General features: G+C 32.4%; 1 protein-coding gene across 3 annotated transcripts in view; it reads right to left on the bottom strand.

The window, feature by feature from the left end:
- Positions 1-14,849, bottom strand: part of aru (arouser) — a 204,634-nt gene that overhangs the window by 81,328 nt on the left and 108,457 nt on the right. For 2 of the 3 annotated variants that reach the window (XM_085821476.1, XM_035357456.2), the window contains 2 exons: positions 12,271-12,406; positions 8,336-8,408 (listed from right to left, as the gene is read on the bottom strand). In XM_085821476.1, coding sequence (XP_085677602.1) covers positions 8,336-8,388 — 53 coding nt within the window. In that variant the 5' untranslated portion in view covers positions 8,389-8,408; positions 12,271-12,406. The remainder of the gene's footprint in view (positions 1-8,335; positions 8,409-12,270; positions 12,407-14,849) is intronic. The other variant, XM_035357455.2, reaches the window with a different exon arrangement.

The raw sequence follows: 14,849 nt of genomic DNA, 5'->3' as shown, positions 1-14,849 counted from the left end.
TACAGATAATTAAGACACAATAACACGCCGAACAAATACTAATTCAGAAGTCAAACAACAAAAATCAGCGTTATATTTTCAAATTTTCACAGGACTAGTTTCGATGTTTTTACCGAACCACCATCCTCAGTGCAGAAATCAAATGAACGAGACAGGATATAATGATCAGATAAGATAAGAAAATCTGAACAGAAAATAAGTTAGTGGCGTCATCTGTTGGTGAAACCAGAACTAAAACATAATTTCTTTAAAGGTCGAAGGCAAAGATGGATTCGAATTAGGATCGTTAACTAGAACAGAAAGATTTTTTTGAACGTGAAATGCCTCTAGAAAATCCAGTTCTCCAATGGAAGATGTTTTTTGAATAATTTTGGCAGCAGAAAAATTGAAAGTGTGATTTTCGGACCAACAATGTTGAGCGAAAAAAGACTTTTGTGTTTCCTTTTTTCTAACATATGCCTCATGTTCCCTGACGCGAAATTTTAAGGCTCGCTTAGTTTGCCAATGTAAATTAAACCATACTGGCAAGGAATCCTATAAATACCTCAGGAATTCATATTCGGAATGGGGTCCTTGAGTATGGAACTTGAATTTTATTGATTGGAGAATAAACGACCCGAAAGTTAAATTTCTGCAAAATATGTGCAACTTTATAGCTAATTGATGGAAAGAAGGGAATGACAACAGAATTTTTATAATCTCCTAAAACAAGAGTGTGCCTTTTAGTGTGTTGAGATGAGAATTTTTTAACTGCTTGATTAATAATGTTGGGTGAAAAGCCCCTGTGAATAGCTGTTGCTTCTAAATAATTTAGTTCTTCATCAAGGGATAGTTTGTAGGAGCAAACTTGTAGAGCACGGAAAACATAGGAATAAAATGAAGCTAACTTTTGTTTATTCGGATGACATGATTTAAAGTGTGGTGGAAGACAAACCGATAAAGGTTTACGGTACACCGTAGTACTGAAGTTGGATGTGTTACGTGTGACCAAAATGTCGAGAAACGGAAGAGAATTGCAAATCTCAAGTTCAAAAGTAAACTGAATAGCAGGATTAATAGAATTCATTGTTGAAAGAACTTTATTTAAATCATCTTTATTACCTTCAAACAGGGTAAAAGTATCATCTACGTAGCGGAACCATACCGCGAAGTTTAAAGTTTCAAACAATTTTGATTCGTAATAATTCATGTAGATATCAGCCAGGATGGGACTGAGGGGATTTTACAGATATTTCTTTATATAATATGTAAGATAAATAAAATATAGTTCAAATACTGTATTTTTAATTTGACATTACCGTCGACATCCTCAAAAATAAAATTCACTAAAATATCGATAGCAAGTATAATAACCAGCATTAAAAATAAAACTGAATAATGAAGATGAAATTTTGTGGCAATATACAAATTGCAATCCTCTCTGTACAATTATTTTTTAACAAATTTAATTCAAATGGCATATTTATATTTTTGGTATATATTATACCAACATTTTACATTCTTAATTACATTCGGTAATTTTACATTCGAAAACGAAATGCAGAAACAAACGCCGAGGCTTTCAAAACTGAAATTCTTTCTGCGTTAAGTTTTTAATTTCATTAATCAGTGGAAATTTAGGTTTATGAGTTGACAACAATAGACGTTATCTTTATGAAAGAAGAGAAGAGAAATTTTTGGAGGTTTTTGTCACACGAACTTTTTACATATTTCAAAACTTTTCACGGTAAATTTTTCTTCAGTGTGTTGAACTGTTGTCTGAAGTTTTCAAATTCCAAGTTAATTTTTGCTTATATTTTCCATTCATTTGTTGGCAACGATTCGGAACAGCAAAGGTACACGGTCAAAAAGATAACAATATCACTTTATCGTCACTATCAATTAGGTTAAACTACTTAAAACCGTTATATTCTGAAGACATTACCCATTTCATCAGCCATGAAAATGACGCTCATTGGATGCGTTAAGAATTTTGACGTAATGTCACATTTGGCATGCTGTCATAAAAAGAAACATATTCTGAATCATCTTGAAAAGCATGCATAATTTACATAATAATGCACCGCGACTTTCACAGCGTAAACTTTATAGAGTGATTTAAATAATTCATGCAAAATTGCCGGAAAATCCCTTCTAACACACACGTTGAGCTAATCTTCGTTGTTTGAATGCATTAAGCAAAAATATCAGAGGGAAGTTACACTGTTGCCAAAAGCAGCTAAATGAAAAATTCCAGAATAACTTTAGAGAGTTACAATCGACCTTTAAAGAGACAGTCGAAGATATTTCAGCTGAATTCATTAATAAATGAAAAAAAAATTTGATGACACCGCATAATTTCCTTGTATGGACTATTAAATTATACACATTTTTTGTTGTATTTCATTTAAAGTTATTTCCTCGAATGTCATTAGAGATATATTTTTCATTCAATTATTTCAGTTCCCACTTCGCGGCAACGCAAAAGTACATAAAAACTCAAAACATCTTCTCATAGAAAACTGTAAAATGCAAAAAACACCAAACACAGTTAAAACACTTTAAAATGATTTTTTTTTACAAAATATTACTTTAACATTTACTTTTGGCCCCGCTCGACAAAAAGACACTGAAGGTGTAAAAAATTCACTATTCTACTCCGTTTCGAATGTAAACAAATAGCGCTTCGCTAGGCTTAACTTGCCAATTAAACTTTTAAATTCTTGATAATTCTACAACTATTGCATGCAAAGAAACTAAAGCATAAAAACTTTAACCAGGGCATAAAAACCGCGTAATTCAATCCTTTTAAAGAAAAAAATGCATAAATTACCAACAAATAAGAATATAAAAACCCAGTTCATTCAGTCAGGTAAAAAAGTGGTAATATGTGTGTGTGTAATGAAACTGTGGTTCGATGACACATGTAGATTTTTTCATAATTAGAACTGGCCGAAGAATGTAATGACAAAACAATTTTGGAGGCACTGAAATAAGAACACTGAGACTTAGATGCGTAGAAATACTAATTGCGTAGATAATTGAAGCTTAGAGCGTCCATCCATTTTGAAGAAAAAGCAGTCGAGCCGGATTAAATTCTTTTTTATTAAAATTCACATTTTCTGGCCACAAACACTTGGCACTGTACTCGTACCTATTAAAGAATATTTACAATTTTTGATATTACTGCCATATAAGCGAATATAGCAGCTCATACATGATTGCAGTAAAGCATCTGGGGAAGAGGAAAACACAAGCAAAAGTGACGCATCAGTTCATAGAAAGAAGGGAGGGAGTCAAAAGTTTCAGTTTTTAATTTTGGTTTACAAACTGGTGATTGGTCAAGAGGCATCTGCATTAAGAGTTTCTTAAGATTGCATGATTAATTTGAATGACGCAGTTCAGACGTACGGCGCTATTTTTAGACAGAGAGATGAAGTTTCTAAATGAAATAAAAAAATAAAAGAGGCTTAGTGAATTAAATTTTGAAGTTTACTTTCATGTTTTTTATCTTACATATATTTTCATATAATGGAGTGTGATTTTTTTATAAATGGAATGTGTAGTGCAATTCACATAACCACTCATGAAAATGTAATACATGAGTTTGTTAAAAAGTGGATATGCTCAAATAGCTGGATATGTGTGTGTACTAGGAGAAAGCTGTGGGGTCTTCTAGTTTGTGTAAAATACGAAAATTGTAAAATGTAGTAATACAAGTAAAAACCATAATTTCAACAATAATATTCCAAATGGTAAAAGTATTACTTATATGTGTGAAAATTAGTATGGTGTGAAATTTTAAGATTAATGACCATTCGTTAATAACTAATGAGTATATAAAATTTTTACTACTGTGATCATGTGTGCAAAAATTTTTGGAAATCCTTCCCTGAAGTTTTAAAATTATGATGTGAATGTTCCAGAAACAAGAACTTTTTATAGATTGGACTCAAATTTTAATAGGACTTTAAAAATCTACAGTTATTTTAAAACAATATAGTGCTTAAAATTATTTTTTGAACTCAAAATTTTACCTACTATAATTTTATTGTTCAAAAGCCAATTTTATGTTTTGTATGTTTCACAATTATATATATCATATTTTGCTGCTCTAATGCTTTTTTTCTCAAAAAGGCTTCTCTATCGCTCTGCATTTTTCTTTTTTGAAAGGAGGGGGGAATATGTAAGATAAAAAATGTGAAAGTAAACTTCAAAATCTAATTCACTAAGCCTCTTTTATTTTTTATTTCATTTGGAAACTTCATCTGTCTGTCTAAAAATAGCGCTGTAAGTCTGAACTGCGTCATTCAAATTAATCATGCGATTTTAAGTAACTTTTGACCAATCACCAAATTGTAAACCAAAATTAAAAACTGAAACTTTTAACTCCCTCGCTTCTTTCTATGAACTGATGCGTCACTTTTGCTCATGCTTTCCTCTTCGCCAGATGCTTTACTGCAATCATGTATGAGATGCGACATTCGCTTCTATGGCAATAATATTAAAAATTGTAAATGTTCTTTAATAAACACGAGTACAGTGCCAAGTATTTGTGGCCACAAAATCTGAATTTAAATACACTCATGTCCATAAATTAAGGATAATTCGGAGTCACGCAGAAATCGAACTCTAAAATAAATATATCACCTGTAAAATCACTATACACATCTTCAAGAATCATATGCAAATTTCAGGAAGTAAACCAGATGACACCGATGGTACGTCACAATGACGAGAGTGTAAGAGAGTGATATATAAGGAATACAGGCAAAGAAGTAAAATTGTTCGCAGGCGCTTTATGAGTATTTCATTGCAATAACCGAATAGTTATGACACAAAGAACGTATTTGGATGATTTTTTACGTGGTAGAATTATCGGTCGTCTGGAATGTGGGCTTACCCAACTGGAAGTATCAGACGAACTTGGAATTGCCCAGAGTGTCATCTCCTGGCTTTGGCAACGATTCCAAGATGATGGTAATGTGAGTAGACGTTACAGCACAGGTCGCCCCAGAGTTACAACTCCGAATGAGGACCGGTATTTGGCAGTTACTGCCAAAAGAAACAGGTGGAGCAAAGCCTCAGACCTGTCTCGTCAGCTCTCTTCAGCCACTGGTACGACAATTTCAAGGCAGACCGTGTACAGACGCTTAGGGCAGATTGGTCTATATGCTCGTAGACCTGTCAGATGCGTTCCACTTACTGCAACTCATTGTCGCCTGCGGTTAGCCTGGAGTAGAGAGCATGCATTGTGGACACCGCAACAGTGGGCTTGTGTGATGTTTTCCGACGAGTTCGAGGTTTAGCTTGCAGTCTGATTCTCGCCGGACGTTCATATGGAGAGCTCCAGGTACCCGTTACCACCAATAAAACATCATTGAACGACACCGTTACGGTGGAGCAAGAGTGCTCGTTTAGGGTGGAATTATTCTGGAACCATGACAAATTGGAACCATGACGAGCCAAATCTATCGGGACGTCATTCTGGAACAACATGTACGCTTGTTTCGGGGGAGCTATGGGCGCACAATTCGTGTTTATGGATGACAACGCCCGTCCTCACCGTGCAAACATCGTAAGCGAATGCCTTCAATCGGAGGATATCACCCGTATGGACTGGACAGCATTCTCACCGGACTTAAATCCAGTAGAGCACGTGTGGGACATGCTTGGTCGACGAGTTGCAGCCCGTCATCCTCCTCCTACATGTCTACCGGAACTTCGGAGAGCATTGCTTTCTGAGTGGTGTAATATCCCCAAGATCAGATCGATAATTTGATACTCAACATGCCTAAGCGTTGTACGGACTGCATTGCATCGTCTGGGAGACATACAATGTATTAACAATCATACCAACCATGTAATATTGGTTTTTTGTAAATAGGTGTTTTTTTGTAATTTTCTCCAGGGAGAAAAAATCGCTAATTTTTTTAATAATATCAAACATATAGCATCTTTTTTTGCTCTTTACCTTTTGTTTAATAAATAAGCTTTACAAATAAGTGAGATTTGTTTTGCTTCTAACTCTTCCTTTGCCTGATTTTGCATTATCCTTAATTTACGGACATGAGTGTAAAAAAGGAATTTAATCTGGCTCGACTGCTTCTTCTTCAAAATGGATGGACACTCTAAGCTTCAAGTATCTACGAAATTATTATTTCTACGCATCTACGTCTCAGTGTTCTTATTTCAGTGCCCTCCAAAACTGTTTTGTCATTACATTCTTCGGCCAGTTCTAATTATGAAAAAACCTACATGAGTTTGTTAAGCTATGTTCACAGTGAATCATGGGAAAAGTCCTGTTTCACCGAAAATTTTAATGGAAGTTTGTACCGCATTCACGATCAAACCATTCATGTCGTGACATCGAAGCACAGTTTTATTGCACATATATATATATGTTAAAATAAGTATAGAATTTAAAACCTAACAAAAGCCGCCTAAATATTTGAAAACATCCTATCGTTTTCCTGAAACAAGTAGTAAAAGTGAAATACATACGAAAAGGCAAGTGATGAACTAAATACATTACAACTGGAAAAATGCGGAAATTAGAGTATGAAAACGAAAGAGGAAGGTGCACAAAATTTCAAAATTCTACAGCTACTCGTTTTTGAGTTATGCGAGATACGTGCGTACAGACGTGAAGGGAAAAATTCTCTTTTGAATCTATTTTAAATCCAATTTACAAAGCTTTTTGGTAAACACAGTTAAAAAAAAAAAAAAAAAAAAAAATTGAAAGCATTTCATTTTACATTACGCCCAAAGGGGCTTTTTTTTAACGTTTCGTGTGCTACTTTTATTTATTAAATATCACGTTCTTCGCACTCAAACCACAAAATTGAATTCAAGAGCAACATTGCAAAATAATTTTTAAATGAGCATATCTTTAGAATTTCCGATACACAGTCTCCCTGCTGGAGATAAAAAGCTTTTTTCTCCGCAGAGTGTTGCCATTGCTCGCTTTGAAATCGTTGAGTTTGTTCGTCAAAAATGTTTTAAAGTTTTAAAAAATCCGAAATAGATAATAAAACAAATTCCGAATTTGGGCTTCCAGATGCCAATATTCGGGTGGAAACGTACGTTACTGAAAATTGGATAGCTGTAGGTAACGTTGTTTTATCACAATGCGAGAAACATACACACATTCATGTAGATTCTTCATTATTTAATTTCTTTAAGTATAATACGGGGTTGTAATATTTGGTGGCAAGAGTCTTAAAAGTGAATCAATGCAGGAAGTGAAATGACGCAAAATGCCAAAACGAAATTAAGAGCCCTTCTGAGGTAACGCTCCTTTGGGCTAAAAATAATTTTTACTATGAAATTTTTGTAGCGCCTTTATTTTTGGCACTACTTTTATATTTCTTGAGAAAAAAACAGTATTAAAAAGAATTAATAAAACCAAGAAAAATATTCTTGCTAATAGAGAATCGACCTGAAGACGTTAATTTAGTGACTTTATACCTCGCCAACAATCTAGAAGTTGCGAGAGGAGACTTCAAAATAATATCAGTCTCGTTTAGAATTTGATCTTCGATTTTTCTCCCTCATTATTGAGAAGTACGCACCCTCTCTTCACACATACATTTACTTTTAATTTCTCTATCACTGTGAAAAATGTGGGCGAAATCGCTAAAACAATGGTTGCGTGCTCAGCTTTTTAACAATAAAATCCGTTGGGAGAAAAGGGGAAAAAAAAAAAAAAAAAAAAAAAAAAAAAAAAACCACTGAAATTTTCTGTAAGTTTCGTGCCTCAGTAGTGGATGAGTTGTTAAGACTGCTGAAGACGGAGACTTGGACCCAAGTTTTTTCATCCCTAGAGAATGGGCTAACGGTTGGTTTCCGTGCCTTTTCCTGCTTGTAACGTGAATGTTCACCAGTTTCCTTCAGAAAGTCTTCCCTCTCGTTAGGCGATGGCCCTAACGGGTTTTGCAATATTAAACAGCCTAACTTAACTATCTATATGTTTCTTAGTTTGTGCAAGTTTTATTTAAAAGGTAATGAAATTTTTAATATTACTTTGTTGCTTTTCCGTTTTACTTATTTATGTTCTAAAAAAGACTTACGATAGCACAAGTGTTCTTAACTCTCTGACCGGCACAGAGTTTCACTAAAGGAAGCACAAATTTACGAAAACTGCCATTAGAAAGAGGTGTTGTCTTGATTTTAAAGCTAAAATGCCCAGGTAATTTATACCTTGATCTATGCATTTTTAATATACTGCCTTAATTTTTTCGACATACTTCAAGATGCACGTATATATACGTTCTTACAGACATCATAAAAAATATTCTAGGCCGTATATATACATACGGCCTTGCCGGTCAAAAAAGAGGAAAGAGAGACGTACCTGGGAGGAGAATCCCTACTGCTCCATTTCTCGCCGTTCGTAACGCCGGGCATGACGCACCTCTCCTAAGCACCTGCAATGGAAAAAAAAGGAAAATGTGAGACTCTGTTGCATTGAACTCAAATTGATAGCTGCAGAGTTTAAAGAAGGTAAAGTTTTAAGAAAAAAAGTTAACATTTCTGTGAATTTAAAAAAAAAAAAAAAAAAAAGCAAAGTTTTTATAACAAAATTTTCAAACAAAAACAGAAATGCATGCCTTTAAAAAAAGTACAACTGTGTTGCATTTTTCAAAAAAATATCAGAAAACTGCGCATTGCAAAACTAAAGATATGAAAATTATGCTAAATTAAGGAAAAAAATAGAAAATAACGCATTTCCAAACAAAAAAAGCGCAGATCTCTGTGCTTCAAAAATACAAGTAGAGAGAAAAAAACGTACACTTTCTAATAAACAATACGAAAACAAAATTGCTGCGTAAAAAAAAAAACAGGAAGTTTAAAATCGATAACTTCGAAAAATTCACATATTAACATTTACTACTGTTATAAAGCAGTAAAGAATATATTTGGATTTTCGTTCATTGCAAATACTTTTACTGCACATTTTTAAAAATTCGTCAATTCATTCTCAAATTTCATTAAAGATATATTTATCATTCAATTAATTCAGTTCTCACTACGCGATAAGACAAAAATACATAAAAATTCAAAACATCTAGATTAAAAATTGTAAAATACAGAAAAACGTAAAACATCAAATATAGTTAAAAACACTTACAATTTTTTTTACTATTAAAAGTACAGTTTGTATGTAAAAACAAGCAATTCGGCGAGCGAACAGGAAGACAAAACGTTCTGTGCATAAAACTGAAAGTTAATTTTTGTTCGAATGGGCCAAAAAGACATTGAAATTGTGCACAAATTAACTTAATTCACTATTCTACTAAGAGCTTCAAATGTAAACAAATTGCCGTTCGTTGGGCTTAACTTACACTTTTAAATTGTTAATGATTCTACAACTATTCCATGCAGATTAACTAAAAGCATAAAAACCTTAACCGGAACATAAGAACAACATAATTTAATCACTGCTTTTAAGTGACTTAATTTATTAATCAATGGTTGACAGAAAAATAACAGAACGAATACAATGCTACCTATTTGTGCAAACCGAAATTATTTTCTTGTCAACCCACTATTATAAAAAGAGAAATTAAAAATAATAATACATATCAGAAGCTTTATAACATTATAAAAGACTTTGTTCCCATGATTTATCAAAAGTAAATTTTATAAATGTTAAGTTATTAGATTAAATTCTCAAAGTTCATTCCACATAGAAATTTTCCAAAGCAATTTCTTTCTCTTCGGAAGAATTTTCATCATTATTTAATCATTGCATTATTTCGATGAAAGAACGCATTCCTGTGTAATAATAATAATGGCGAGACCAACCGGTAGTCGACGTTACGCAACGATCACGTCATCCACCATGGTCCAGGTCCACAAGGTCATGGCGTGACAAACGCAGAGAGCAAAAGGGCGGTGAGGTGGTGGGAAACAATGCAAATTCCTTTGGGGTGGAGATGCATTATGGGGCGGCACTCCAACAAAAGGATGATGACGTCACTCTCATTGAAGGCATTGGGTCATCGGGTGGCCTCTGTTTAACCCTTCCTAACTTAAGCAATTTGTTTGATTTTGTTTGGAAAAAGTATTAAAACTTGTTCTACGAGCTGGAATCCGCAACTGTCACTTTGTTTTCCATAGCTATAATTCACCTCTTGACAAGTCTATTCGCAAGAAATACAGCAACGGCGTTCCGCAGGAGGAGGGATAGAGATTGAAGTCAAATAATTACATTAATAAAGTTTCATTGAATTTGAAGTGGATTCACAGTTAGATTATAAAATATAAATGTGAATCAGCATAAAAAACGTATTATTACTCAATTCTAAGGAGGCGGTACGTGCTCCAGATCTCCTCTGAAAGTGACCATAATTTCTGACGACGATTTTGAAAATCGTGTCTCTAAGCCGACCACCTCAAAAGAAGATTCAAATCGCTTGGAACTGTAGGTTACCCTATTGAAAAAGTTCCTAGTATTGCTATACCAAAATACATAGATGATACGTACATGTGATCAGTGTTATAATGTATAATTGTGTTATCAGATACATCACAAGCCTCGTTTAAAACGATTTCGAAAGACCAGAAAATTATTACAAACCTTTCGAGGGAGAAAAATTTTTCAAAGGCCAGTAGGACACATCTTAATTTTTAAAACATCAGGAGATTATGAACGTGTTAAGTAGCAAGAATCTTCAAAGGCCAGATGATTACGAACATCTCAATTTTTAAAACATTACGAGATTATGAACATTTTAAGCGCGAAGAATTGTTCAAAGGCAAAGAGACTGCAAGCATCTCAATTTTTAAAACACCAGGAGATTATGAACATCTTAATCAGGAATAATTACTTAAAGGTCAAGGGACTGCAAACATCTTAATTTCTAAAACACCGGGGGACATCTTAAGCAGGGAGAATTGTTCAAACCCTAAGAGACCGTGAACATCTCGATTTTTAAAAGACGAGGGGATTATGAACATCTTAAGCAGGAAAAAGTGTTCAAAGACCAAGAGAATGTGAACATTTTAATTTTTAAAACACCAGGGGATATGGACATCTTAAGCAGGAAGAATTATTCAAAGGGACTACGAACATCTCAATTTTTAAAACACCAGGAGATTATGAGCATCTTAAGCCCGAAGAGTTGTTCAAAGGCCCAAGAGACTGCGAACATCTTAATTTTTAAAGCACCAGGGGTTATGAACATATTAAGAAGGGAGAATTGTTCAAAGGCCAGACGATTACTAACATCTTAATTTTTAAAATATCATGAACATTTAAGCAGGAAGAATTATTCAAAGGTCAAGAAACTTCGAACATCTTAATTTTTAAAACACTAGTGAACATCTTAAGCAGGGAGAATTGTTCAAATGCCAAGAGACTGCGAACATATCAATTTTAAAACACCAGGGGATTATGAATATCTTAAGAATTGTTGAAAGGTCGAAAGTATATGAACGTCTTAAGGGACAAAAATGTTTCATAGACTAGAAGATTACAAACGTCTTAAGGTAGACGACTTTTTCAAAGCATAACGAGCGTCCTAAGCCGGAAGAGTTTTTCAACCAACGCAGGATTACAAACCTCTTAGAAAAGGGGAGAATTTTTCATAGGCTAGAGGTTTGGTTTAATTTACTTAAGGCGGGAGATACCTTCATGGAGGAATTTCTAAGGGAAATGGCTCGTATACACGTTACACATGGGGAAAACCACGAAAGTGTCCACGCAGCCATCCTGTTTGCCATTGTAAAGAAATAAAAGGAAAAAATAACAACGCAGTACAAATATTTTACAATTAAGGTATTTCAAAATTCATTTTAAAAGGTCTTAAAAAGTAAAATCCCGCGCTATTGCTGCTAAGATTAAAAATTTTAATTTAATATAGAACATATAAATGAAAGATTATCTCCCAGAAAATGTAAAGTAAAATTTAGATAATAATAAATGTGGACCATTCTGGAAATCAATTAATTAATTTGGAACTGGTAATTTTTTTGGAATCCATTTTAAATCAATTTTACAATCCGTTTTGGAAAAAAAAAGTCATTTATTCTGTCCGTATGTGCAAATCCAAATTGATTCGGAAACGGTAAAAAATGGGTATTTCCGTTGAAATATGATACTCGATTTTTTTTTTTTTTTTTTCCCCGATTACAATACTTCCATTCATACATGGAAGTAAAAAAATCTAGTAGCAGCCGTGGACAAGGGCTGCCATTCAGTGAAACATAAACTCTAATTTATCTTTCAAATTTAATCAGTCTGCAGTTGCTCAACAAACAACTACTTAAGATCAATAAACGTACTTTTAGTGGGTGTACTTCAACTGCGCTAATGAAAGTCCCCCCCTCCGGGTCGAGCTATAGTTCAACTGCGCCAATCAAAATTTCTTCCACCTGCTGCCTACAGGGTTACAATTTAACTTTTCGAAGCCAATGGTAGCTAAGAGGAAAATAAAAATAAATAAATAGAATTACATATCACAAGAACAAGTAAAAAATATCTAACAAGCAGGCTAATTACTTGAATGACAGTAATAAATGCGAGAGCTAACAAAGAAAATAAAAGGTATTGGTAAACATACATATTAGCATTACAAACATCTTTCATTTATTATAATATCATAAATTAAATAATTATAAAGCATACAAATTATATTTTAATAAATTACATCAATAATAGTCAAGATGTCCGAACTAGACTGGAAAATTTAACAGAGTGCAAAAAAATTATTCCATATCCAAGTGTGTTAAAGTGTGCTAAAATATTTTTTGTTAATTAAAGTAATCATGTAAATGTTTGCAGAAATTAAATTTAGTTAAAAAAAGCTTAGCATGAAATCTATTATAACAACATTACTATTACTGCATTTGGAACACTGACGTATAAATTGTAAATAAATTTAAATTATTATGCTAAGAATTTTTTTCTAACATTTATCTAGAAGAAAGGAATTAGATAAACAATACTGCAAATTAATATAATCAATCAGGCCTCTCAATAAATAAAAGTTTATTTTTTTAAACTAAAATTAAAAATTGGGACGCAAAAGTTTGAGTAATATACTTGGAAATATCTGAACATATAATTAATTAGAAATGCATAATTTAATTAATAACAAGCTAATTAACAGTAACATTAAGCTTAATTTCATTCAATCTAAAACAAACAATCAATCAGGAGCTCCGCATAACTGAAGTTTTAATGCTATTTTACGTAGATTTGCGTATAAAATAAAAGTTGCACTTGTGAAACAAGTGAATAATGTACTGATAGTCAACAGGAATTAAAATACAGCGGTTTAAAATATAACTACTTGTCAGAAAGTATGCAAAGTTGCCGTGGCTAAAGAAATTAAATGATTATAAAAAACTCATAAATTTAAGAAAATTGTGTGAAAAGAAAATTCTGGAATAAACATGTTAAGAAAATTAGATGGAGAAATAATCCTTAATTTATTGATATCCATATAAACTCTATGCTTTTGGAAAAATGTTACATATAATTTGCACCGAGGTATCAATCATCGAAACCGAGTTAATTTCTTTCCTTATTTTTTCTTATTAGAGGGATTTGTAACTAGGATTATTAGAGGGATTTGTAAAAAGATATGCTAAGGTGAAAATTTTTGCAATATTTTTAAAGAATAAATTTTAAAAAGTATTTTTACTTCATAAACTGAAATTTTTACGCTACATTTTTACACAGTAAATAAGTACAAAAAAAAAAGAAAGAGCTGGGGGATCACTGGTACTAGAAACTCGGGTCGAACTACCAATGTTTAGTGACTTTTCCGCAAGACCTTTTGAAATTAGGCTGAACAATATATTAAAGAAAATAGAAGATACAGCACACGTAAGAACAAGAGTAGACTAAATTAGAGATTTACATGTTTGGTGAATGAGTTAAACTTACCTGCATGCCATTATGAAATATTAGGAATGTAGCATAAAAGCATGAGTCAAGAAGGCAATGGCAATCTAAATCATTTTAATCTAAATGTATATCATTATCAGTATCTGCTATTAATTTCAATACTGCTGAAAAAATTATAAATGAATTATATTACAAATCATATGAACTCCTTGCATTATAAATTACAACAGTTAGAAATATTATTAGCGTGATTTAACGACCATCTTTGTTAACAAATAATTTCAAGTAATTAATTTTACAAATAATTCAGCCTGAAACTAGGTTAGAAAATACATGCTGAAGATTAATGGTGTTAGAAACATCTTCTATTAACTAGAGTTGTGATGCAAGAATTTGTAAAAATTATCATTTAAATATAAAGTGGCATAAATACAATATAAGTATATAAATTCTACATAGATGAAAACTTGAGTATAGTGCAACAATATGTGAAAAAGGAATGGATTAAAAGGGAACTGAAAATCCCAGGATATGAATATAAGGGAGTTTGATTTTTTTTTTTTTTTTTTTTTTTTTTTTTTGTTAATTATGAAAATTTTGCTGACGCTCATAATTATTAATTTATTAATTAAATGTGTATTAGAAATTAAATGTATGCCAAAGTACATCAGGTGGAAAACAGAATAAATATTTAAATGTTTCTAGTATTAAAATATGGAATTTGTAACAAAGTTAAATAACCTTAAAATAACTTCAATGATTAAAAATGGAAAGCTTAATACGGGAATATATTGCAATAATATTAGTGTGAATTTAGAACGACTTAAGAAGTCCAATTTTTAGATTTAATAAAGAGCATTTTTTAAAGTAAATTAGAACTGTTTACCTAAAATGGTAAATTTGAAAGTTAAAACCATTCTGCTATCTAAGATTTGTTAATATTTATCTAGACAAGAAACTTATTTAAGGTGAGCTACAAATCCGATATTATATATATATATATATATAA

This window comes from Stegodyphus dumicola, chromosome 1 (genome assembly GCF_044657685.1).
Source record: "Stegodyphus dumicola isolate Sdum_Otavi_A_Nest chromosome 1, ASM4465768v1".
Taxonomy (NCBI): Eukaryota; Metazoa; Arthropoda; class Arachnida; order Araneae; family Eresidae; genus Stegodyphus; species Stegodyphus dumicola.
This window is presented reverse-complemented; position numbering and strand designations above follow the sequence as displayed.